Source organism: Ornithodoros turicata, chromosome 6 (assembly GCF_037126465.1).
Source record: "Ornithodoros turicata isolate Travis chromosome 6, ASM3712646v1, whole genome shotgun sequence".
NCBI classification, from domain to species: Eukaryota; Metazoa; Arthropoda; class Arachnida; order Ixodida; family Argasidae; genus Ornithodoros; species Ornithodoros turicata.
The window spans coordinates 46398802-46426026 of record NC_088206.1 but is presented as its reverse complement, the minus strand read 5'-3'; the positions used below and the strand labels follow the sequence as shown (position 1 = coordinate 46426026).

The following is a 27225-nucleotide window of genomic DNA, read 5'->3' as shown; positions in this document are numbered from 1 at the left end:
TAGCCGTTCCGTGTGGTGTAGAATTCAAATGACACAGATAATGCTGAGAAGCTTGACGAACTCTGCAGCACACTTGCCCAAAGGGACTATCCAGACTCCCTCCTAACCGAATTCCGTCGCAAGGCACTGACACTCGATCGAAACGAGGTTCTGGAACGCCGAAAAGATTCTGACGCGTGCCAAATAAGCTTCATCACAACGCACTTCCAAACATCAAAGCCATTCTACAGAAGCACGAGCCCCTCCTCCAAAGCAGTGACCGACTTAGCAATATATTCACCCATCCAATACAGGTGACATAGCGACGCGCCGAAAACCTAGCAGACGGGTCTAGGACTTTTCGGTACAGGGCATTTCGGTACAGGACCTTTCGGTACGGACATTTCGGTACACGGACCTTTCGGTACGCGGACCTCCGGTGGTCTCCGGCTTCTTAGTCACAAAACGGTGATTTTTTTTTTTTCGAGTACCTAAAATTGCGAGTACCTAGACTATCATGCAATGCGTTGTTTCAGTATGTCATCCAAGGGAAATACTCGAAGCATCCCATGCACGATACATGTGGTCGCCGCGAAAAGTATAATTTCCAGGCATTGCCTCTACAGGGAGTGACAGCCATAAGGCCGAAAAATCGAATCCCCGAACAAACCGAAAGTCAAAATTCAAGGCTAAGGTTAGGTTAAATTTTCTTTATATGGTTAGTTCAAAAAGAGTGTTTACAGTTTACACGCGCTTGGACGGACATTATGTTGAAATCTTGTGCGAAAAAATTGAACAATGTCTCTTCGGACTTCAGACAGGTCGGTATTTTGATTTTTTGGCCCTTCGTCTGTTAGCCGTTTTAATCTTTTGGCCTTTCGTGTTTTGACCTTTTGATGGGTTTCCCTCTGCAGGACACATAAGGGCTCAAGAATGGTAGTAAATGTGGTGACGGGAGTGTAGATGTTCCCCTAAAATTGCCTATATCTGCATGCTGCAATGATCGCAAAGTAGCCTTTCTGCAGTGCCTTACGGGTGGCAACCAGAAGGGCGTAGGAAAGAATGATCCCGGAGAAAACGTTCCCGGAAAAAAGTACCCACGGTATAGCAGGCGGGCATTTTTATCTGGCTAATTTTGTCCTACTCTCTTTCACAGAAGACATCCCAGATGCCCGTTGTTAATATAGGTCGTCAAAAATGTTATGTTCGTCAAAAAGGAAATGAAGAGGTTGCCGGACTTTTCAGCAAACGTATTTTCGTTGAAAGCCGTTAAAAAAAAGAAAAAAGAAAGAAAGAAAGGTCATGGTAATTTTAATTTACAGTGAACAACGCAACGGACAACGTACTGATGTTTTCGTGCGTGCAAAACCTTGTAATGCCCTTCCTTATACAGGGTGTCTTTTTTTATACAGATTTTTTATTAAAAATCTATAAGAGCCGCAGATATGCCGTTTGGGTGACAATAACTGGCAAAGAATATCTGCCGTCCCAGAGATGTTAGAAGTGAAAACAGGACGTCTGTAGCTCACACATTTTAAATAAAAAATCTGTATTGAGAACAAAACACGTTGCCATAACCAATAAGTCGAAGACCATATTCCGACGATCATATTCCGATATGGCCGTGTACCGAAATGTCCTTGTACTGAAACGTCCGTGTACCGAAAGGTCCGTGTACCGAAATGTCCGTACCGAAAGGTCCGTATCCCCAGCAGACTCCATGGTCCATGCCAACATCAGCAAAACGAGGACCCCGTTAGGAAGCCAGGTAGCCAGGGTAGGCATCGCTTGTAGAAGATCAGAAGATATGCCAGCTGGCGGCATCGGATAAACAAAGAGGAGACGCCGCTAAGGTGAGTCATCGAATTTGAGCACACTTAACTGTTAGCAACAGGTCCAGACACTGCTGGCCGGTATACATGATAAATTGTGGACCTCTAAATAGAATTGATCGCTTTGCCCCTAATTGCCCAATAATCGGTGTATATGCTACAGAATTCAGACGTAGTGCACAACAGATCAACACAAGCAATAAATAATAGGCTGCACAGTGCACATTCACCTGCATCCCAGGTGAAAACTGTTAGCAGTTACAAGTGTCTTATGAAACAATTTCTACTGAAAACCACTTTGAACCACTAAATTTGTACGTAAATGGTTTAAGGTGGAAGTTGTTTCATAAATCATTGAAACTGCAGACATTTTTCACCTGGGATACAAGCACAAGCCAGAGTAAAACAGAGTAAAATCCAGTGCCAGACTACACCGAACCAGGGTGTCGGAGCGAACCGAAAACCGGAACCGAAAACCGAAAAAAAAACCGCTATTTTGGTGCGAACCGGAACAGAATCGAAACCGTACACGTTTTTTTCGCTCAGGAGGGAAACCGAAAAATATATTTAACGGTTTTCGGTCCAAGAAAAAACTTCGCCGGTTTGGACTACGGATAGGCGAACGAAACAGACGTCGTGTGCTCTGAATTAATGTCATGGATACTATACGAGGGTTACGGTTACGGTGGAATGTATGTCGGTATAGTATGACCCTTAGGCTCCCTTTGTAATGGTTTATAGTTCGCGGACGCACACAGACTTCGAGGTACATGTGACTCTCTAGCAATGTGCCGTAGTGTTCGTTTTAATTTGATACCCCCAAACTCTCTTCAACTAAACAGCGACCCAAGGGGGCTGCATAACGGCTTCTTTATCGGTAATGTCGCGCAACGCGTCCCTTTTTTGAGAGCAGCCAAGTTGAATACATTTACGTATACGCGAGGGCAAGCCCGTGCAAAGTGGCAACTCTTTTGTGGACAGGACACGAAGAAAATAAAACGGAGCCGTCGAGCGCGTTTGTGAATGAAGGTGTTCCTCGATTTGCGTCGTACTCGTGCGCTGGTGCTTGCTGGCTAGACAGTAGCAACAGACATTCGGATGGGACGCAATCGCTCCAACCCAGCAAGAAAGTACTTTGCGTATGACATCACGACAAACAAGTCCGTTTGTAGCATGCGCTTCAATAAAGGCGAAAGCCCATTTGTACAGACAGTAACCTACAGGAACCAGAAGCTACCAATTTCACATATGCTCCGTGTATGCGGAATAAATGGGTTTACATTTTGTAACATTGATTTTTTTCTTTTTTTTTTTTTTGTGGGGGTGAATATTCCCAGCAGAAGCGGAACCGGTTAAAAACCGGTATGGACCGTTATTTTTTTACTCCGGAGCAGAACCGGTACCGGATCGTTTATGATGTAACCGAAACGAAAACCGGAACGAAAAACGTTTCGGTTCGACACCCTGCACCGAACACCGCCGGGGGGGTCACGCACTCCATCTCGCTGTAATGTATTATGGTGCGCTGCAACGAGCGAAATAAGATGCTCATCACGAAGTAATATACTAATATACGTGTTCGTTTTGCAACTTAACTTTCGATTTTGTTACGGTGTGGTAGGAAGCGCAATGCAGTGGGCTTTGTATAGCACTTTGAATCAATACGATCTATGAAATATATTTTTAACAAAAAATTGCTTTACTTATTTCAGGCTACAAATAACTGGGCGTTATGCGGAAATCCAGTAGTAGTCGATGGTAGCCAGGGCACGCCGAAATGCGAGACAAGCATTTGCATTGTGCCCAGTACTGTGTGAACTTTCTCAAACTATGGGAGCTATTACTGTCGGGCTCTGCCACGTCTCCCTCCATTTTTCCCCTGTCTTGGATTGGATGATCTGGATTGTTAGGGACTGTATCAAATTATTGAGACTTGAATGCTGAGCGCTGGGTACACTGGGTCCTAATTATTATGAGAGGTTGTCTACGGCATCCTAATGTGGCTCTACGTAGCTTTGATTGCTCATTTTAGCTATCGCTCAATCTTTGGCAGCGATGACGCAAACTCAAAACTAAAGTCGAGAGGTCTTTACTGCGACTCGGCCAATTTTTTGAACATTTCATGTCCAGATTACATCTTCACCCGGACACCTAACTCAAGCCTTGAATTACCGAACTGTTCGGGTGAAATCCGGACAGGTAGCAACCCTAAGTGCGACGATAACGAAACGAAGACTGAGGGGAACTCCTTCGGATCGGGTCCGAAGCATTAAAAACTCGCGCGCCAAAGTCACGTGATCGTCTTCCGTGAGCGACGTCAGCGAACCACGTGACCCTTTCTCCCCTCCTCCTGTACCAAGGCAGCTTCCGAAAAGGTTCTCCCCGATGGGGAAGTTTATCTCGTGTGTTTTTTAACCTTGTGTTTTCGTTTTCGTACACTTTGCAAAGTGTATTGGCGTCACAAATTGAGCGTGTGCGAATCGCATGGGATTGAATCGGAACAATACCGTCGAAGCGGTCGAAGCCATGGAAGGTGTTCGGAAGAGGATGACTGAAGTGCATTTCTCAGGATTGCCTTCTCAAAGCAATATTTATGGCATGACGACGCTTACAATGGGATGGGACGTCAACAGTGTGCTCGTGTCGTGCCTGCAAAGGAATGTCTTCTGCATCGAATATACCCGCAGTGCGAGAAATGTCATGGTTCCCTCTACGAGGGAGGTTCAGTTTACTTATCTGCCTGGTATGTGTGTACCGGTGCTCCGGTTTCAGAACCATGCAATAGTGTGCATGTCACCTCCCCTTGTGCTTCACTAGTTCTTGAAACAGAAGCCGTGATGTATGTTGCGGCAGTGCTGGTATAGGTCAACTTGCCACTCATCCTTGAAGTTTCCTCGGTTTCCTTCTCGGTTTGACACACAGTACAGTTTGACTCAATCAGAAACTAAACGGGAAAGCTTATTCATGAGCCCTGTATACAAGAGCTGTAAACGTTTCACTCGGAGCAACAAGTCACATGGAAAAACAAGCAAAAACACCGACAGACAAGCACACAGAAGACAACACACTGGCGTGTTTGTCTGTCCGCATTTTTGCTTGCTCCGTGTGAATTTGGGCTCTGACCAACTTGCCCGGCTCTCCACACTCAGTAGATCAACAAGTTGGTTTCCAAGAAACCTGAAGAAATACACCATGATAGCAGACAGAAGCTGTTGAGACCATTGATCACCTAGACCAAACAATGCCTGCTTGCTATTTAAACATATCGTGGTAGCCCCACCGCTCATGGCTGTGCTTATAGCCAGAGTAGCTATGCGAATGAGCCTCCTCCAGCTTAACATGCAGCCAGTGATAGCATTAAGCCTAGTATTAGTATTCTTCGGAACACAAATCATTATCTTATTTACACCTGCATGTTAGTATGTGTATAGAATACGTGACATGATAGAATACAAGTCTACAAGAATACATTGAATAGACAGTACGGTGAATCACCAGGACCCTACAACATGATGGTGTAGCAGGGGAGGGAGAATGAGCATTGAACAGGTTCTCTATAGTCTAGATGGCAATAGTATGAAGCATATCACTAGTGTTAATGGAAGATGTCATGCAGAATCTTATCTGCAGTTATCTTAAAGGGTGTTTGACCCTTTCACATATGTGGCTCCTTACATAATGCATATATCGGGTGTAGCCTATTTGAAACCGTTCAAAATAAACGCTCAATAATAAATGCGTAGCTATCCACTGTTAAAAACGTCCAGAATATATGCTTAAATAAATCCACAATAACAATAAACTGCGTAACTATCCATCGTTAATAATCAATTGTCAAACACCTACGGTTAAAAATATATCTTTAAAAAGTGAGGTGAAACCACCTCTCAGTCTTATGCCTCCACCACCCAAAAGCATGGTGAACCTGAAGCAAGGGACTTAAACTAACGTCACAAGTCCAAGCTAGCCTAAACTAGCTCAAACTAACGAAAACTAAACTAAACTAGCTGCACTAAACTAAACTAACCTAATTTTAATGGTGATTCTGAAGTGGTGATCTTTAAGCAGAGATATTAAGCAGTTTATTTTTGGATATTTATTTTTAACTGTGTATTTTCTAAGCGATTTATTCTGGAACATTTCATTCTTAAGCGGTTTATTGTTAATGGTAGACTTCCGGTACCCCCCCCACATATCCATTGTAATACTATTTTTCCTTTGACTAACCCCTATGCATGATGACTAGGGTTCCAGCTTTTCACAGTTATATTTTTTAGCATGTTACTTTGTCAGAATTTGAAGTTTTTTGTCATCTATTTTTACAGCTGAGTTAAAACTGTTATGTGGCCATAGCTCTGCATTTCAGGTCTTGGAAACTCACGATCACAATCATCTGATAAGCCATGAGTTTGGTCCCTGCTATGAACTCGTGAAGGTCGACATGGTGTATCAGTGAGCTCGATCATGCTGCATATTAGTGCACTCACCGGATAACATCACACTTGTAAACAAAGCAGATGTATGTTATCTGGTAAGTGCGCTAATATGCAGCATGATTGAGCTCACCGATACGCCATGTTGACCTTCACGCGAGTTCATAGCAGGGCCCAAACTCACGCCTTATCAGATGATTGTGATTATGAGTTTCGAAAACCCGAAATGCTGAGCTGTGTATATGTGGCACAACTTGCACACCCCAAATGCAGTATCACGATCACCTGGTGACGTGAACATCTTGAAATCTGGATCACATAACGCCGCAAATCCTTAACATAGTCAACGTAGCATAGACAAAATAGGCAACTTTCAGCTTTCAACAGCAAGCTGCCCTTCAAGAAGCCAATTTGTATGTCATCTGTGTTTCCTTGTCCACTTTGAGGTGGACAGGAAGCATGATCCAGAGGAATACCTTTGGCACAGGACATTTTCCAGGTGGACTCGAAAAATGGCTGAAATGATCTCAGAGTGCGCCGTGTAGAGTGGTGTCACCAAATAGGGCACACTGTTCGGTGACTCCAGTGTCAGGGTGCCTCTAGTCAAGGATGAAGTTCACCTGCACTTGCATAGATGCTTTGCGCATTGTTAAGTGAAAGACTGCTGCACAGTGGGTTTGGGCCATCAGGACATGGCATTTTTCTGCTGAGCTCTCAGTTACTGGAGTTTGGAAAAATCCTAATTTTTTATATTTTATAGGCGTTCCAGATAGACGTGAAAGCCTGGAACCTTAAATGTGACCTTGGTGCAAAATAATGATTATCTTTTTTTTTTTTTCTGTATGGTTCTTAGATGAAGTGCAAATGAAAGACTATGTCCTCTGGTTTGATTTTAAGAGTAATTTGTGTATTTTCAACTTACAGAAGGTGCAGATGTGGTGGCAATGGATGCATTCAGCAGGCCTTTAGGAAATAGTTTGGATGTCATCATCGGCATCGCCTTTGTGCGGGTGCGTTGCATCCATATTGGTCAGTGTGCTTCCCGTGGCATAGTAGTGTAGCTGGTTTCATCCTGTAAGTTTCAAAAGGGTGTTGCATTTCATTCCGGGAGTCCATGTGGCAACTAGGACAAGATGTCAGGTGTAAACAGCCCAGTGTCAAAATTGCAAGGACTGAGGGGATGGCCACCATGATGAAACAGGAGTAGACACGCACACAGCACATGTTGGTTACAGCCTTGCCAGTGGGGATCAATGATAGCAAGTAGGATGTGTACCCTCTAACCTTTGATGGGGCCATCATTTGTGCGAGTGAAGCTTGCTTTCTGTCACCAAGCAGAATAAGCATCAGCGGCAGTGTTGAGCAACATGCGGCCAGGTAACTCATCGCTGCTACTTACACTTACACAAGATGGGAAATAACTGTTCTGAGTCTGGAACACACAAACAGATTAACACAATGCGAACCTCAAGGTGCGTAAGGACGTAAAAGGTTGTTCACCTGATGTCGCTGCTTTATCCTATGTTGTATGTGTTTGTGTATATGAGAAAACATGTAGAAGAAAGTGTGAAGACAGTGAGTACGTTTCCTGTTCATTGAACATGGCCCGTTGGCAAGTCATCGCCAAACTGTGTCAGTGTAGCATAATGGTTAGCTCACTTGACAGGCAGTCCAGAAGTGCGGGTTCGATTCCTGTCTGGCTTATAACGTTGTCACCCAAAAACATGAAAATCATTGATAGGAGCACCAACTCCAGCACAACTTCACCACAGTTATGAAGTGAAATTAAAAATTACACGCAGAATTCTGATTTGCCTAAAAGCTTGCTCGTTCTCAATTAAGTGTTGACAATTTCCATTGTAGTGTCTCCAGTTGATCATTTCTGACACTGATGCCAACAACTCAATATAACAACTTCCAGTAACAATGATCCTTCAGTACATCTGCTCACTAGCAGATAGTTTCATTTTATAATGGGCTGTTCCAAGTCTGTTGTGCGTCCGATGATTTTTACACTCCTATGTTGTGGCAGTCAGCAAGCAGTTCTTGCGGTATTCATATTTTTGCTGATTAGTGCGGAAGTTACAGTCCCAATTCCTGATTTTGGGAAACCATATGAATACACATCATGTCATAATATCTCGAACAGGCCCCAGTGGACCAGTTGATAGCATGTCGGCCTACTTATTTTAAGGTCGCAGGTTTGAACCCATTTGGGGGCGGGAGCAGCTTGGTGGCTGGGTACAAGATCCTTAGGCACACTATCTTCCGCCAGGGACATTAAACACTGTGTGCTCTGTACTGAGATTTCGGTGTTAAAGAACCCTCAAAGTGGGCAAAACTAATCCACAGACCGACCACTGTCAATGCACCTAGATACAGAAGGCCTGCTTATTGCCTCCTCTTCCTCCTTTGCTATGTGGACATATATAGCCGAATTCGTCTGCCACTGCAATTTTCCGTTCTGCAAATTCAAGAACCCGCAAATGATTGCAGCTTACTTGGAACCTGCAGACCTGAATATTTAGACAAAAGGTGCAACACGCTTTCCAGAAAATCAGATTTGGGAAAGATTTGGGCCGTTTTGCACTTTATTTCTAAGTTTTACCATTTAGTATGCGGGAACGTTCAACTACCACTCCCAGACAACGGTGGTTCATCTTCATGGCCACGACCGGTGAAAGCACATTCGTGATTTGCTACGGCCGTTGAAAACACAATCCTGATTGGCTGACTCTTAATTGTTACGTCACGTCGATGAGCGCGCAGGCTTTCTGTATCTAGGTGGTGTTGGTTCTGCCCAGAGCTGTATGTTAAAAGGGAGTCTGGCCATTAATGGGTCATGCCTATACCTGAAGCTCCACCCACTTTTTCAGCTTTCTGACCAATGGAGTCTTGAACTATGGGGCGCTATCAATCAACCTATCCTCACAATTTGTCCCCCTATCCAACATGGGCAGCGCCATTTTGGGTGGCAAGTGGATTGGATGGGATTGAAATGGATACCTCTTGATTGAAATGCAACCTGCAGAACTAGTGGATTTTTTGTGCAAATTTGATGATCGCCACCTAGGGAGCATAAGGCACGTCGGCAGAACCACCTGCTGGGACACATTCTGTAGTCGGAATGATTTTTAAACAAATCTACATGAATAGTTGGAATATAAAAGGCAAGAATGTTTATATCTATGAAATCCAGCAATTAAATATAAGATTGTACAGCACAGTGCCGTTTCTGTTATGATTCTGTTGACAACATGATCCCGATTGGCTGATTATTAGTTGTTATGTCTCGTCGACGAGTAAGCAGGCTTTCTCTATCTAGGTGATGTTGCCACTGTGGTGTCGCTCATGATCATAGTTGTCTCGTGATGTAAAGCCACAAATTATATGTTATCTCAACAGGTGCGTGCATGACTAGCTTTGTTTGTTTGTTTGTTCGTTCGTTCGTTCATGTGGGTGTGTGGGTGTGAAAATGAACACACATGTGAAAATGAAAAAAAAACACATGTGCTGCCCCCATGGACAACACATTGTCAATATTATTAACATGTGTGACATTGTGTACTAACATTTAAAAGCTGAAGCGACGCACTCACACACACTGCGCGCGAACACACACACACACACACCGCGTATTCAACGGTGCGTGCGTGCGTGCATTGCTTCAGCTTTTGTTACACAAAACGTTAGTACACAATGTCACACATGTTAATAATATTGACAATGTGTTGTCTATGGGGGCAGCACATGTGTGTTTTATATTCTCATCTTTATCAGCTGAGCAATGAACCAGCCGCGTGTCTCGTGACACTTGTTCTTGTTTCATTAAACCTGTGTGAACATTACCATCAGCCATGTCTTGCTTGGTCCTTTTCGTCGTTGAGGTTCTGCGTACACCCTAACAACACATTCTGGTTGTGATGCTGTTTTTCAGTCCGGGGAGAACCAGCCATCAAAGCAGTACCTCAATATTTATTCCCAAGGGGAGCCAGGCACTGGGGTGGATCTTGACAAGATAGCACGTGAGTAGAACGACTCCCGTATAAGCAATTTTGCATCTTTGAGATCAAAAGTCTGGACTTCGACTTACAAAGAAACTATACGTTTTTAGTACTACTCTGCATCTGGAACAAAATACATGTGTATCTCACATATTTTTGAGAGTATTTTATACCATTCTAATCAAAATATGTTTTTCTCATTCACTGTGTAGTTCTAATTGTAGTGCATGCCGAACAAAAAATTAAAATACTCTACATCATTTTTTTTGTGTGTCGTGTAAAGTGGTCTAAAAGAAGCTGATGAAGTTCTTCAGTGAACAATGGCCTCTTAAACCTTCATATTTTACCAGACAATAAAAACAATATTATCCTCCAAAAAGCAAATATGTATTGCCGTTATGCTCAGTGTCATCTATCTGTGCAGAGGGATGCCTCCATTTGGAGTTGGATTACATTCCCTACCAGCTGACCCATTCACAGTAAGTGGCACAAGCAGGTTGAGACAGGTTCTAAATTGTTTGTTAGGTTATTTTCAGACGAACAAGCAGGCAGGGAAACAGTCTTTCTCGTGAGCGGCTGTGACCGCAAGATCCATGTCTTTCGTGAGGTAAAGCACAGAACTCAATGAGAGATAGCAGCACTAAATGGTGCATTGCAGGATGAGTCACACCAGTCATACAGTGAAGTTCCCGTGGAGGATCATTTTCCAGAGTTTGTGGATATACCAGATGTGTAAGTTCTTATTTGTCGGTTTTAGTTTCCCACACCATTTAAAAAAGAAAAGAGGTGGGTACAGTGTGTCTTTGATTTGTCAAGAAGTGCAAGGGACAGCATAAAGATGTGCAAGCCACGATATGTGGAGGGCACAAGAAAATTCTCCTGCAGTGATTAGGCGAATCATTTGAGAAGACCAATGGCAAGCCTCTCTGCATTACCCCACTTCTTGGATGCCAAACGACAGGACTACCGTACAATACCGAGTGCACTGATGGGTATCACAAAAGAACACCATCTGCTGAGAGCTGCCTATACCTTGCTTCATGAAGTTATGTTTTCCTTGAAATGGTTGCTGGTAGTACTATACGCATAGTAATTTCCTGAGCTGAACAACTGTTTCTCTAACCATTGTTGTGGAAAACGTTTCGAAATATATTGTATCTGCACGTCCAGTTGTCCCATAAAGGTATACGCATCTATGCTACCCCATCTAGAAGACACAGGTGCACTGTAGCACGGGTGCAGGTGCAGACACTATATATGCAGCTCTTCCGTTAAACTCCCAGCACTTATTTTTTTCTCTGTGAGATGGGATGAAGATACCAAAAATAAGCGTTACAGCCATTGTTTTTGAGAGCTGCACATATGAAGCTACTAGCTTTTCCCTTAAAGCCACAGTGGATACTGATGACAACAGCCATTCGACCACTGGTGTTTCCCTGAAATGCATGTATGGACTCCAGATCAAGCTGTGAAGTAAGCAAGGCAAGGACCTCATGTGATGTGAAGACGGAGACATAGTTAGCTTACACGCATATAAACTTTCCACTCAAGTCAGTAAACGGTGGGTTGTTCTACAGCACGGTTTGTCTTTCTCATGTCTTTTGGTTCTCCTCAGCTGATTCAGACCAGCTCGCATGGCATAGTGCAGTGGTTCCTAAACTTTGCCGCCCCGCGGCCCATAAATATATACACAACCTTGTCGCAACCCCCCCTTCCCCTCGTCGCGATGCCGGACGTCTTCCGATCTCAGCGCATGAACGCTAGCCAAAGCGATACACTGACATCTTATTGGAGCTACAGTCAGAGTGAGTTCTCTGGGCCAAAAAGTCTTGCATAATGGCATGCAATGGCACGCATCGACAAAGCACGTGAAATGGTTTTCCTAGGTTTTTGGCGTCTGCCTTAATTCGAGAAGACGGCACTGAGCGGTGCTCATGACGTTGATTTCTGCCCCCGTGCACAAGTGAAAGCAGGCGTGAAAACGAGGTTGTGTGACGTATGCAAGCGTTTTTATGAGAAACCTCCTGGTCTGTGGCGACAGGCCTCCTGGTAACGTAGAAGAAAGAACGGGTAGGGCGTGGTTTTCCTTCTTTCTTTCTTTTTTTTTTCTGGGCTGCTTTGCAACCCCCCTCGGAACGTGTCGCAACCCGCAGTTTGGGAACCACTGGCATAGTGGATAGGATGATCACCTTCCATGCCGAGACTTGGAGGTGACGCGGGTTCGAATCCCTGCACCGACTGTGCTGTCTGAGGTTTTCCCTGGTTTTTCCAGCAGGCTTTCCAGGTGAATGTTGGCACAGTTCCCCCCTGAAGTCGACCTGAAACGCATACTAACCCCATTGTCCTCTACTCCTTCCTGCTGTCCTCTCTCCTTCTGTCCACGTCTGTATGCCACTCGTAGACAGTTGGTTCGCGGCACTAACACGGAATTTTTTTTAAATTCTGTGTACGTAGTAGTTTTGCTACTCCGCTAGGTTTTTTCATGAATACGTCTGGCACAGGACACTGAAACAACGGACATCGGTTTACAAGAGTCCATTCATTCGACAGATATATTACAATGATTTCTTCGAAGCTAATGTTAGGTTCAACACTTACAGACAACGGAGCACATAACAGCTAACACATCACAGTTACAGTCACATCTGGCGATGTGGGCAATTGTCTAATAGATTGATAGGCCACATGTCGAATTGGAAGCAGATACGATTACATACGCTACTACAAGCATGCTCGAACTTGTTCTGGGCGAAATTCTTCTCGAAGTAGATGTTTCCAGCTTGCCAACAATCATCGTAAGGTGGAGAACGGACAGCAGTGCTCGTTGTCAGAGCCTCTACTTGCATGAAAACTGCGTTCACCCCTTCGTAGACACATTGAATCTGAAGTGGACGGAGTCTGCAGTCCTGTTCTTTGCTGGGTTTCCCGTTCGGCTTTCTTTATCACACAATAGAGCCGGCAGCGCTCCGCATTGCTCATAGCCATAACTATTCTATTTCTTAAGGCACGATGCCTTTTATTAGCCACAAATTTAGGCATTTAGAGCTGGTGCTCTTAGTATCTCCACAGATGAGTCCTGCACTTTACTACAAATCATCTCAGATTGTAGCCTGTAGTGCTGTGTACACGAATCGACTCTAACTTCACACTTTTAGCTACGCAAACGAGACAAGTGCGCTCACCAAGACGACAGAGTGAATCACCCTTTTGGCAACCAACTTCAAACACTTGCTGCGCCCACGGGGAGCTGAGTGGAAAGTTGAGGCCGGTTTCATTGTTGTTTTCAACCTTCCAGAGATCAGAGGTTACAAAGCAAAGGGGAGGGGCCCAGTAGGTGCCCCGCCCCTTGCCCTCGTAATCTCTGATTGACAGTTTGAGTGACGAAAGTGACAGTTTTCATGACGCTCAACTTTCCAGGATGCCACCCTACCTCTGTGCCAATTTAATTCACTTAAAAAAAAGCTGATTCAGCTTGAGGTCCACAGGCCCATTCGAGAAGGTCATGGCAGCACTAGATAGGTATTGGAATCAACTATAATGGTGTTTAGGTCTTATATGGACACAGTCAAAGCCCTGTGAGTGATGAGTACTTGCACAGCTTCACTCATTTGTACAGTGCCTTGCACAAGGAAAGTGTACTGGCCTCTGTAGATCAGTTCGAAATTTGACTGCACACTGATCGCTAGGTTGGACACAAACCTGGCAGAGGATGCCAGTAATTGGGCAGTGTGGTCTTACCAGTGGCTTTCTTAAAAATCATCAGCATCCCATTGTATCTTTCTTATTCGTATTGGGCACATTTGTCGAATAAGTGTTTTACATTTTGACGGGGGTTTGGTCCCCTTTTGCAGATCACTAATAAATGAAACAAACAAATGAAACAAAACATGCGGTAGTAAGAAATAAAATAATCGTTTTTCTACTGAAAAAATAGACACGGTTCGTGATAGAGTCTACTTGCATTGACAGAGTTCTCTCCATGGCCTTGAAGTATGCAGATGATGACAGAAAACGCATATCTGCTTTCTGCTGTGAGGGTGGCCTTGTCAGAGTTGCTGTGACAGAATTGCAGCGTGGCGGTATGTTCCTCTGCACTCAAGACAAGGTACTGCTGTGACAAATGCTCCTTTCATTTCACAGAGCTTGTAGTGACATCGTCGTGGGTGAAAGACATTGATTCCCCCCTGTCTGTGATACAGATTTTCAAGGACTCTGTAGTAAAGCCTATTCCGGAATTTCTTACGAAAGGTGAGCTCTAAATGCTGGCTCACAATGGTTACAGCTCCTGTCATTATGTTTTTCTTCTCCCACAGTGGGCATTGCAAAAAGGGAAGGTTCAGGAGAAGAACCTATCCACCTTCTTGTGGGAAACACGCTCGGGCCCTCACTTGTCTACAGGTGGTGTATCATTATGGTGTATCATTATGAACGATGAACACTCAATGGGCCTCTGTCTGTAAAGTTTCTGAGGTCACATGTTAGGTATAGTGCTACTTGGAGACGTGCACAGCTATCACTCTATCGGAACAGCAAACGTTCTGTCTTGGGACAGGTGTTAGATCAATTAAAATAGGATGTTAAGGAAAGCAACCTTCAAAGTGAAGGTCATTAACTCCACACCCCAATTTAATAGTGCTTTTTTTTCTTACTGGCAAGGCATTGCTGTCATCTGTTCTTTCCAAATACATATTCTGTGACAGCACTGTTATTTTGAATTCTAAAGCAGACCTAGTGCAGAACTGGTGCAAAGTAGCAAAAGGCTCAAGGGTTTCTCCACCACTCTGATGATTTTGAAATTCCTGCATGCACACAATCAACGTTGTGATTTCGTGTTACAGCAATTTTTTTTAGACAAGCACTCCATTGCAATATTAACTGCGCACAAGGTAAGCGATAGATTCACTGAGACGAACACAGAGTGGAGCCATGGAAAAAATCGACGAGGGGGGAATGAAATGTGGCCCTTAGGATTCAGGTTCCCAACCCCTGACCTAGTGTGTCATCAACTAACAGTGAACGTTGGAACTCTGGGAGCATTGTACTCTGTGATTGACTATGCTGCATGTAGCTTTATACTGCTATGAAGATCAAAACAAGAACCTGACCAAGCATAAATTGAGTGGCGGGTTTTATTTCAAGGGCTGCAAAACAGGGCGAAAAATTTGTGATATCAGGTGGAAACACAGATTTTCGGATGAAAGTGCTTCTTGCATTTCAGATGAACACGAGCAACACTGCTGAATGCACACTGCAAAGCGTTCTCTGGTGTGCCGTACTGGTGGCTGAATTTGCATTTGGAAAATTTATATTCGGGATTGTTTGGGTTTTACCCTAACTGACGATGATGCAAATCGGAGGTTAAAACATATTTTTTACAGAATTTAACCGAAAAACACAAGGCCCTATGCATATGCTTGTATTATTGTATACATAAGCATTCTGCTCTGTAATATACACAGTGTAGTGCATTTTGTGCCATACCACATCAACGATTGATAAATATTAGCTGGTTCCACGATTCATGTGCAGCATAGTTGTGTGACATGGTTGAACTGTAGTAATCTTTGAGCGTGGATCTTGGAATATCGAAGCCAACTTCTTTGAATGCCTTTTCTCCATTGGTTTAATAATAATAATAATAATACCTTTATTTGGCCCAACATTGGACCCAGAGTACTGGGAAAAAAGCTACACTGGGTAGCTTGACGAGTCCCAGACCCTGCGCCTCACACAGCGGAGCATACAAATATGTAGAAAATACGTACAAATGGTATTCAAACGCGAAGAACAGAAACGGAAACAGCAGACATAAATACATTTCAATACCATGCATGAATAATTAACACTGCAGGGGTATATTTACAAATATTAAGTCGACGATGACAGTAATAATAAATATGACAATAATGACAGCAATAACAATAATGACAAGAATAGAAATACAGTAATATGGGGTTAGTGGTTACGCACCAAGAAAAAGGAGTTTGATATTTTGGATGCTTGTGTACATAAAATCCATTTCCTTATATTTGTTTAATAGTGTGGGAAGGGTGTACCGTAGTTCGTACGCAGTTTTCTAACCTGCCAGGATAAAGGGGCTCAGAATTTATATGCGTTAGTGTCATTCCAAACAAGTGCAACTAAATTGCAGAAATGGGGATTGTTCTGAAGGTAGGAGCGTCTATATGTCATAATCAAACGATACTCATACATATTGGGTATTTTAGTGAGGGATAGGTCAAGAAAAATTTGTTTTGTGCTTGAATAATATTCGGCATTTGCGATTGCACAAACTGCCTTTTTCTGTAAAAGAAACAAGGCATGTATGTTCCTTTTACTTGACGTACCCCATACTAGATGACAATATTGAATATGAGACAGGAACGATGAATTATATAATGTTAGTTTAACCTGCATAGGTAGATAATAATGCCTATACAAGATTCCAACCACTGCGGAAATTTTAGATTGTACGTATTGGTAGTGGTAATCCCAAGACATAGTGTCGGAAAAACATACGCCTAAGAGTTTGAAGTTACTCATGATCTCTATACACTTATAGCTAGGGTTCGTGGTATTCGGCATTTTCCGAAAAATGCCGGAAAACACCCCCCGAATGATTTTTTCAGATTCGGAATATTCCGAAAAAATACGAATTTCTCGTATCCTGACAGCTGCCATTCCTGGAACCGCAAAGGGAAATCCCCTTGGAATCTCCCTTTGTCGACTATTTCTCGAGCGTGGCATTATCTTCGGGCTGTGCCCTTGTTTCGTTATGCGTAAGCACTTATAGGAGGATGACCTCAGCTCTGTTGATGAATCTCGTATGGATGATATAAAGCGCGAGTTTTTCGAATATGCTGCATGCCCTGCCCCTCAGGTGGATATATCTCCTATTCAGTTTTGGACGACCCGTTCGAGCACATGGCCTTTGTTATCGCAATGCGCCTTAAGCATACTGGCTATTCCTGTTTCTAGCGCTAATGTTGAGCGCGCGTTCTCTAAACTGCGTGTTATTAATCACAAGGAGCGAGCCGCTATGACAGATGCGAGCATGATGATGCACGCTTGCATCTATTACAACAAGAGGTAGTCTCATTGTTTGCTGGTTTGGCACAGGCAATAAAAGACATTGTTAATGAAACCATGAATCAATTCACTTCTTTTCGGTTCGTTGTTACTTCGCCCGCAAAATAGGCTCTCCTTCATGCGAAATAAATAGATGCCCGTATTCGGGCATTTATTTTTTGGGCAGAATATAGATGCCGAAAAAATCCGATTTATAGTCCCCAATATAAATGCCGATAAACACCCCCCGAATTGGGTTGAAAATAAATGCCGAAAACCACAAACCCTACTTATAGCTAATAGTAAGTTGAGTGTCCCATTCTACCCATTTGTTAGTGAGTCGGAATATCGTAGCTTTTGTCTTATTGGTGTTTATTGTAAATTTATTTTTGGAGGCCCACGACTGAAGGTGTTCAAGAATAACGTTACCCTTTTGTATTAATTCATTTGCTTTACACCCTGATAGGAGAATGCTCACATCATCAGCATAAATAACAAAAGACGCTACACTGTTGATATTGACAATATCGTTAAGATATAAATTAAATTAAAAGGGGCCTAAGGTGCTACCCTGAGGCACAGCAGCAGTTACCTTTTCGAGGTCCGAGATTGCAGAGTCAATTTGCATACATTGTTTTCGATTGCTTAGGTATGTTCGAAAAAGTTCAAGAGCATTTCCTCTCACGCCGTATTTATATAACTTCTTTAGTAACACATCATGGTCAATACAATCAAATGCCTCTAGAAATCAATAAACATTCCCAGCACAATGCGTTTTCTCTCAAAATTACCTAAAATGGTACCCTTTAGATTCAGTAAGGCTAACTCGGTTGACATACCTTTCCTAAAGCCATGCTGGGCGTTAGATAGCAATTTATGTTTGTCCAAAAAACCCATTAGCCTTTTATGAATTATCTTCTCTAAACCTTTTGAGAAGATGGGAAGTATAGAGACCGGTCCTTCTCACCGCCTTTGTGTATTAGGGACACTTTTGCAATTTAACTTTAGTAATTTAGTAACTTTACCAATTACTAATATCATGTTAAAGATATGTGTAAGTTATGGAGCTAAAATATCGATGACGTAATTTAGCGGTTTCACTTGGAGCCCATCAAAATCTATACTCTTACTGTTGTTAACAGAAGTAAAAACAGAGATGACCTCCGTGGATGTAGTGGGTTCCAAGAATAAGGATTCCCTTATGTTGGAGTGTAACATAATTTCCGAAGATGGAACTTGTGACTCTGTCAAAAAAATGTCTGTCTTTTAAAAAAAAAAGAATTAAATGCGTCAGCTAGCGACTTGTCAGACACCGCTTTGCCGTCAACATACATGCAACCTATTGACTCCTTCTCCTTGGTTGCACCTGTGATGCGTTTGATGTTTTTCCATATCATGTCAGGTTTGTTTAACAGTGACTCCTCCTTAGCTTTGCATAACACTGAGTTGACATGGTTCCTATACTGCTTCCATGCTAGAAGATCACTGTTCTGCCTTGTCGCCAGGAATGCCCTATAAAGTGCTCGTTTTCGGTGTGCTGGTTTCATATCTAGATACAAAAACAACCCATTTGAACTGAATATGAAAGGCCCTGCATGCATTATACTTAAGCACACAATTATCATAAGCATATCCATATAGGTACAATAAAAATAATAATTAAAAAATTATAATTGAGAGTAGATTTACACGCAAAGTGAGTCGGCCTATTCGTCACTGCAACGTGCCGAAAAACACAGACACAGCTGAAGTTAGACAGAACACAAGGCGCACTTCCAACACGTCTTTACTACACAGAAACACAAACAAGGATCCGAAACCCTATTCATGTTGCGACATGCTGCACTTACCACAGGGTAGGACTGCGGATAATTTTCACCACCACTTTTTGCTCACCAACTCCCCTTTGCCTGGCATTACCATTCTGCAAGTCATGCATGTACTAGGAGAAGTGCAGTTTATACTTTGCTTTGCATGCGGATCAAAGTTCAGTTAGCATAGCATTCGTTTGCTTGGTAGCATAATGTACAGGGTGTTTTTTACCCTTTACAGAATTTTTATTAAAAAGTTATGAGAGCAGCATAGATGTTGTTTTTGCAGTTGAGTTCCACGACCAGGAAGAAAGTAGTACTTCCTCTCGAAGAAAGTATGCAAGTACAAGATGACTAATTACCTAAAATTCATTAACTCTTTAATTAGGGGATTTTGGACGAAAGTGAGATAGCAGATCGAGAGATGAGCTCGTTGAACGCCATTCCACGTTTAAAAAATCCTGAAACACCCACAGGCTTTAAAATATCCATCCCCAAATTTTGATATGCATGTGAGCCGAAACTGCAGCGACTCGGAACGCAGGGAGTACAGCGCTCATTTTACGTCAGAGGGCCACGTGATTTGGAGCAATGGAGATGATTGGTGTAGGTACTGCCCAGCTGGGCAGATAAACTGCCTTCCGGTCCAGTTAAGCCTCCGTCGGTGAGGGTGATGCGCTCCTGAGGCGCACTTTTTCCGTTTTGGCTCATTTGCATACAGAAATTCAGTGATGGATAGCTCACGGCACGTGCTCTTTTCTCGATTTTTAAAAGATGCATTCTGCTACCTCGAGTTTGCCAGAAATTCCCTAATTTATTTATTTGTTTATTTAGTTTACCCTGAGGGCTTAGGAGTGCAGCAAAGTAATTAAAGAGTTAATTAATTTTAGGTAATTAGTCATCTTGTAGTTGCATACTTTCTTTGAGAGGATGTTCACCTGGCCATAGCACTCAACAAAAAAAAAAAAAAAACTATGCTGCTATCATAGCTTTTTTTATAAAGATAATGTAAATGCTCGAATTTCACCTCACGTGAAAAATAAAATTATATTAGAAATCTACTTGCCTGAACCCTATGGGGTCAACACTACTTCATCTCCAGGGAGATTTTGCCATGGCTTCTGAGCACTTTTATAATTTATTCGCGAGAAATTCCCAATTGAACTCCGTAATTTGCCAAGTCAACCTGACATTTTTTTTACGGCAACAGAAAGCGCATGCCTGATTTACCTCATTCTATTTCAAAATACATTCACTACTACAATGATAATAGCAAGAAAAAAATTGTGGAAACAGTCGTTTCGAGGTGTGCAAATTGCCAGCCATGCTCAGATCTCCGAAAGAAGCGATGCGAAGAGGCCATGTACCTGCCACTTTCCCTTGTCCAAGCTTTTGCTGACAACTGCAGGGGCCCTATTTTTGTCAAAAAGTAGTCAACTTTGATTACTTTATGTCACAAATTGTTGGGCAGAGCTACCAGAGCACGCTCCACCCATAGGCTCCGCCCTTATCTTGGGATATTTATTACTAGCCCTTGTCTCTAGCGTATGAGCAGTGTGAAGGTCACCCACTGTCTGCATCCGCTACTGTGTAAAGGAACCACGCTCACACACTCGTATTTTTCTTATCACCTGCAGACTTCAACATTTCCTATGTAGAGCAAATAGATTACACATGGACACTTTTCTTCACGGCTACACAAATTTCTCTTTCACAATACAGCCTTCCACTTCCATCGAGAACACGCAAGGGCGGTCTGTGATGTGGGCACACTGATAAAGCGCGAAGATTGCAGGATCAAGAGCTCGACTATCGGTTGAGGGCACGCAACATTCATTTCTGTTCTTTACGCCTTCTTCACGTAACGACCAATGACAGGCGAGACACAAATTAATCGAGGTCGATTACTTTGACGAGGATAGGGCCCCAGCATGGTTGCTACGTAAAGTTATCTGGAAGAAGAACGAGAAGGAAAAGAAAAGGGTGGGTGACAATTTTTGCAGGTGACCGTCGCACTTTGCATTCATTTGACGGAGAACTGAGCTCGTCCAACAACTTGCACGCCTCGAAATGACATTCTTTGCAATTTTTTTCCCAGCTATTACCAAAGCAGTAGGGAATGTATTTTACAATGCAATGGTATAAATCTAACGTGTGCTTTCCGTTTGTTTAAAAAAAATGTGAGGTTGACTTGGCAAATTTCGGATATCAATTGGGAAAGTTCAATTTTTCACAAATTAAATTTGATAAAAGTGCTCAGAAGTCATGGCAAAATCTCCCCCGGGATAGCTGGTAGATTTCTTATTATGATTTGCCTTTTTTTTTTCTCTCTTCGCATTGGTGAAACACCCTGTAGTATATTATAAGCAATAAGTTAAAGGGGCACTAAAATGCAAAAACAAGTTCACTTCAAATTACGTTACACGCTATGTTAATTTCGTACTTGTTGTCGTAATTCAAAACTTTGATTCCGTTACGAAGCTACAATCAAAATTATACCGGACTCTTTCTTGTTTCGGCGCTAAGCAGAGAACAACGCTTCAGCTCATGCATCGGTGTTTTTAGTCCAAGCTGCAGTGCCACGCCAAGGAGCAGTCCCGGTGAAAAATGCGTTGCAAAGTGGACTGGCGTCGCTGTCCGAAGGACGTGAAGATAAATGTTGTCGGTGGAACACTCGCGAGAACTGTTGTGGGCGAGAATTCAGTGAATCGGTATTGAAAAATGTAGCAGTGCGCATCATGCCGAGCCAGACCTTCAAGGTAGAGGGGGCTCGATACAAAAACTCACCCCACTTCCCCCTCCCCCCCCCCCCTGATCGTGTGTGCGACAACACACACATACTTGTGCACAGTGCAAACTGTGGATGAAAAAAAAAAAGGAACAAAAATACGGTTACATGTATAGGCTGTCATGACCAATGAGGTGGTGTCATGAGATTGGAAGTATTTTGAGAAGCTCATACTTTGAAAACCTTTCAAGAGCTGCTTAGATAGACGCCGTGAACTGCAAGAACTTTCGCGGTCGTCACACTGGTCCCCCCCATATATTATGTTCACCTTGGATTTGCACAATTTGTGCGGGTCGATCGGCGGCAGGTAGGGGGGACTCGAGCCCCCCCCTCCCCAGCCCTCGCGTGGCTATGCCACTGTGCCAAGCATATACAGAACACTACGATCCGACTCGTTCCAAATCCACACACGCACGATAGGTATGCGCGCACTTCTCCTGCTGTTTCATTGGATGCCGCTAATCTTTGCCTCCGGGGGATACCATTCGTTGCTGCTAAAGACGGATCTGTTTTCATTGTGTTTTTCTTCTAAAGAGTAGTGTTGTGTGAACTAATTTAGTTTGAATTGTACTAATTGAAACATAGACTTTCATTTGAGAGCAAGTTGTTTTTGCATTTTAGTGCCCCTTCAAGATAGTCCACATACTCACATAGTCCACATACACACCCCTCTGAAAGTCCACATACAGAAATCCATTGGAATTAAATGTAGGATCTGTATAAATGGCATACACTGTTCTTAGTACATGTATGTAGTTCTCAAGAATTCTTATGTGTGACTTCACATGCATTTGCTGAATTTGAGTGCCTGTTTTTCTTCACTCTTCTAGTTACTGTGCTGGGTGTATGCACTTTCTTAGAACAGTTGAGAAACGTTGAGGCAATGAAGCTGTGGATGTATTGATTGTATTGTCACAGGGACATATTGCAGCAGGGTCTCGACAAGTGTGCAGTGCTCCCACATAGTGAGCACTTTGATTCAGTCACCTGTGGTTGCATAGCAGATGTGGACATGGATGGAACGCATGAAGTGGTCTTGGGGACCTATGGCCAGGTGAGTGGCCACAGTACGAAGTATGATGTGTCCTAAGGATTGTAATCCTTGCAGGAGGTGCTTGTTTTCAAGCTGGAGGATGAGCGGTATGTGCCTCTATGGCAGCAGACAGTGTCCCATCCCGTCCTGTCCCTCAGATACCTTGACATCACAGGAGACGGACTTAGAGAACTGGTGGTTCTGTCCACAAAGGGGCTTCACATTTTGCAGGTATCATGTGGGCATGGCAAAGATAGTCCCACATTGTCACATTTTTGCATTCACAAAGAACTTATGACTGTAGGGCCTGACATTTTAGGGTTACACCCGATTACACCCAAATTATTGAAGCAAAATATAACCCAATATTTACCCCCCGATGTTGCTGAAAAATATAATTGGAAAAAGTCAGGCCCTACTTATGAGCCAGTCATAAAAAATTCATATGGTTGTATTTGTCACAAGCAGTAGTGAAAGTGCTTCAATTGTGATTTTTGCAACACAGCACAAAAATGCCTTCAATGTTCAATGCTTGCACACGATAGTAACCTGATATATATTTATGTGTTTGCAATACCCTTTTTTGGTCCTTGATGCATTACAGTGGGCTGGGCAACATCACAGCTCGCATACTACAGCATGCTGCATTACAAATCATGTTACTATTAACGCAAATTATTATTATCCTTGTTATAGGATTATTAATGACTACAAGAAGTATTAGTATTGCATACAGTGGTTGATATGATAGTTATTACAAGATTACTATTGCGTCTCACATTACAAAAGCAGGTGACCAGTAAGAGTGCTTCTGAAATGGGACATATCTTCAGTGCTATTAATGGCTGTTGGGAGGTCACCCCAGTCTCTAATGCTGGAAGGCAGAAACGAATGATGATGAGCAGCTGCCTTGTACTTGGTGGTTCGATCTCGACCATCACTATATCTCCCGAGAAAGTGCAGATATGATGCCAGGTCATCGACTTCCTTGCTTTACTGGTACATCTCCGAATGGCATCATTTCTTGGTGTTATTTGTGCTCATTTCCGTTCTGCAGCCGCACTCATAGATATTGAAGGATGAAGAAGGAGATGACTATGTGTAGGACAACAAAAGAGATACTTCACGCTGAAAAGATCCAAGATGTTCTAAAACAGGAAAACAAGCAGCACGTGCTACCTTTGCAGTGCCCTTCGTGTATTGAATACGGCATAGATATTTTGCTGTTAACCCAGACTCATGTGTGCGCGTGATTGTCATTCCGGACCCTTCTCCACTTGAACTCAATCTCAGGTGGAGCAGGGCCCAAGTAGACCCATCAAGGCTGGTCCAGCTGCATCCATCAGGGACGGTTCCAGCCAGAAATTCTTCCATAAGCCAGTTAAGGTGGAACCATTTGAATATCCAACTGGTTCTGTCCAGGTATTTTCGCCTGGGATATGATGGGGATTCTAATAGCGAAGCCTTGAGAAGCAGGTTAGTGTGATATACGAGGGGCGTTCAAGTCAAACCGGGACTTTCTGTCTCCTGAGTGTACAAATGACTCCCGCTACTTCTTTTTCATCATTTTCACACGCGACAGGCCTCCGCGTTCACCACATAGTGGTCAAAAGTTTGTGCGAAACAGAAGACACGTGCTAGACAAGATGGCCGACAACGAGGTGAGCGCGCACATCGAACAGCGAACTGTCATGAAGTTTCTCGTGAATGAAGGCATAAAGTCATCTGAAATTCACAGAAGACTTCAGGCTCAGTATGGCTACGATACACTTAGCCGCAGCAAAGCGTTTGAGTGGTACAAACTGTTCCGAGACGGCCGTACATCAGTGCAGGACGATCCCGGCCGGGGCGGCTCAGAGCCCAGTGTCAGAGTTCCTGAGAACATCCAACTTGTGGAGCGCCGGATCCTCAAGGACCGACGGATAACATGTCTCGAACTGACTCAAAAGACTGACCTTTCGGCGGGAACGTTGAACACTATCATTCATGAACACCTCCAGTTTCGGAAAGCCGGGCCTCATCACCAAAGGAGTCCTCCTCCTACAGGATAATGCACGCCCGCATACAGCGCATCTCACGACCACGCACCTTACAGGAACTTGGCTGGGAGTTGCTGCCACATCCCCCTTACAGTCCAGACCTCGCCCCCAGCGATTTCCATCTCTTCGGGTCACTGAAGGCGTTCCTTGGGGGCCGCCGCCTCAGCTGCGACGACGAGGTCAAGAATGCGGTCCGATCACGGCTGCTACGCGTCGGTAAGGATTTCTATGCTGCTGGCATCCAAGCCCTCGTGAAACGCTGGGACAAGTGCATTAGTGCAGCTGGAGATTACGTTGAAAAATAAAACTAATTTCTCGCCTGTAAGTTCATTTTACTTTTGCGAAAAATGAAAAGTCCCGGTTTGACTTGAACGCCCCTTGCATCTTACTAAGAAGGCAAAAATACGATACTGTGAGCAGTGTAACGGCAAAGTGAACTATCAGGTAGGGACAGGGAAACTTTCATGGCACTTATACTTCTAGAACAGGGACTTTGGGTGCACCTGGAGCAAGTAGGGACATTCATGAACAGACATGGCTAGCATATTGGAATTGTGATAGACTAGTGATGAAGGACCTGATCCACTGTAAGTAACGGTACTATTGTTAAAAGGAGGAGAGTGGGGCACTCTTTTTTAGTGCCATAGCAAAAGCTACAAAGATTGCATCAGTTGGATACCCATATTCCATATTGATAAGGCCGTCACTGGTAACACATAGGAGTTGTGATCTGCATGACAAGATATATAATGACTCAAAGCACCTTTCCGTTCATGTGTTGTGCAAGAGTAATTGAGCAAAACCGGAAGCTTCAGATACTGTCAAGGTATGCAATAAAGTGTGCACAATGTCGCACACAATGAAACTAATAGGCAGGAAATCAGGAAGCCGTGAGTGTAGTTTAAGCACCTTATCCTATCCCAGCAATCTGTATTTGCACTGCATGATTGAAGATGAGAGAACAACTGCCAGTCATGCTCTCCAACAAGCAGCAATGAAAATCTTGTGATCTTTCAGTACTAAACACGGTCCAACCAACATTTTAGTGTATTTCAAGACTATCTATAGAAAGTACCTTCATTTTCTAATGACTTCTCTCTTGCGTATTTTGGAAATTTTCATGGAATGAAGCTTCCCTCACAATCACTAAGCTCAAAGAATTGTGCACACTCTGTGCAGAAATGAGTTTCAAATGTGGTCAGAAGTGCAGGTGCAGTATAGTCCCATTGAATGGATTTGTGCTACCCGATTCTTTGGATATGTACTCAAATACGACCGGTGGCAAATCGCCGCTGATACCCACTCGTAACTTTTCCAAAGCGTTTCCATTGTTCTGGATGTGGCATTGAGATTGTCAGTGTTAGTACAGCAGCCAGTGACTTGCAGTACCTTTCAATACTGACAAGAAACAATGTTCCTGTGAATATTGCATTGTGAAGTACAGGAGGCTTCACTGAAATTTCATTCCCTTTTTCATTTTACAGCATGACCTCCAAGAAACTGCTGAAGTGTGCATGGAGCGAATACGAAAGTTGTGCAGACTGCAACGATAAATATTTATTTATAAAAACACACGAACAATGATCGGGGAGTTACTTGATCCTGTATAGCATCTTGCGCTGCATTCGGTGCTGGATTTCACCACGTCTGATCATGAAGTGCAAGACTTTGTGGATCGCTCGCTCAGGGTATTTCTGTAATCATAATTTCATATTAAAGCACCTGTTTGTACAGAGCATTCTTGAAGGCAACTTTTTATACTAATAAAGTATGAACAGCAGACGGTAATGGAGAGTTATACTTAGAGCCCTGTGTGTTCGGGTTTCTTGTTTTTTGAAAATCGTTGGTTAAAATCTGGTTTTAATTTCAGGAGCCGTAAAAAGGTAAAATCTGTTAGGGAAAACAAAAAGTGCTTCTTGCATTTTAGATGAACATGAGATGTGGAACAGCTGTGCTGAGTGTCCGATGCTTAGCGTTCTCCAGGGCCCGTATTGGTGGCTCAATTGGAACTTTGCCAAGTTCATTTTCGGGTTTTACCTAAGGTGATGGTGATGAAAGTCGGGGGGGGGGGGGGGGGGGGGGGGGGGTAAAACAGGTTTACCCTAAAACACATGGCCCTAGTTATACTCAGAGACAACTCGAGCTGCAGTCATATAGCTGTAACTCCGCAAGTGGAGCATGTAGTCAACAAGTGGGTTGATGCGGGGTAGTTGGTTGAAGTACATACTTGAGTGGAAC

At 43.3% G+C, this 27225-nt stretch overlaps 2 protein-coding genes across 5 annotated transcripts in view; one reads left to right on the top strand and one right to left on the bottom strand.

Annotated features, from left to right (window-relative positions):
- Nucleotides 1-4124: 4124 nt before the first annotated feature.
- On the top strand, nt 4125-26725 carry LOC135396618 (KICSTOR complex protein kaptin-like). Of its 2 annotated transcripts, none has more exons than XM_064627684.1 (12): nt 4125-4554; nt 7169-7254; nt 10182-10269; nt 10673-10727; nt 10774-10855; nt 10907-10980; nt 14218-14353; nt 14448-14496; nt 14562-14646; nt 22834-22969; nt 23024-23179; nt 26472-26725. In XM_064627684.1, the coding sequence occupies exons 1-12, from the start codon at nt 4296-4298 to the stop codon at nt 26538-26540; spliced, it is 1275 nt and encodes a 424-aa protein (XP_064483754.1). In that variant the 5' UTR covers nt 4125-4295; the 3' UTR covers nt 26541-26725. The 2 variants fall into 2 exon arrangements, with proteins under 2 accessions (XP_064483754.1, XP_064483753.1); XM_064627683.1 differs by having other exon boundaries at nt 4127-4554; nt 14218-14327; nt 14389-14496.
- LOC135396616 (DNA replication licensing factor mcm5-A-like) overlaps nt 26530-27225 on the bottom strand; it is a 42891-nt gene continuing 42195 nt past the window's right edge. For all 3 annotated transcript variants that reach the window (XM_064627678.1, XM_064627680.1, XM_064627679.1), the window contains exon 15: nt 26530-26681. In XM_064627678.1, the coding sequence (XP_064483748.1) occupies nt 26580-26681 (102 nt within the window). In that variant the 3' untranslated portion in view covers nt 26530-26579. The remainder of the gene's footprint in view (nt 26682-27225) is intronic.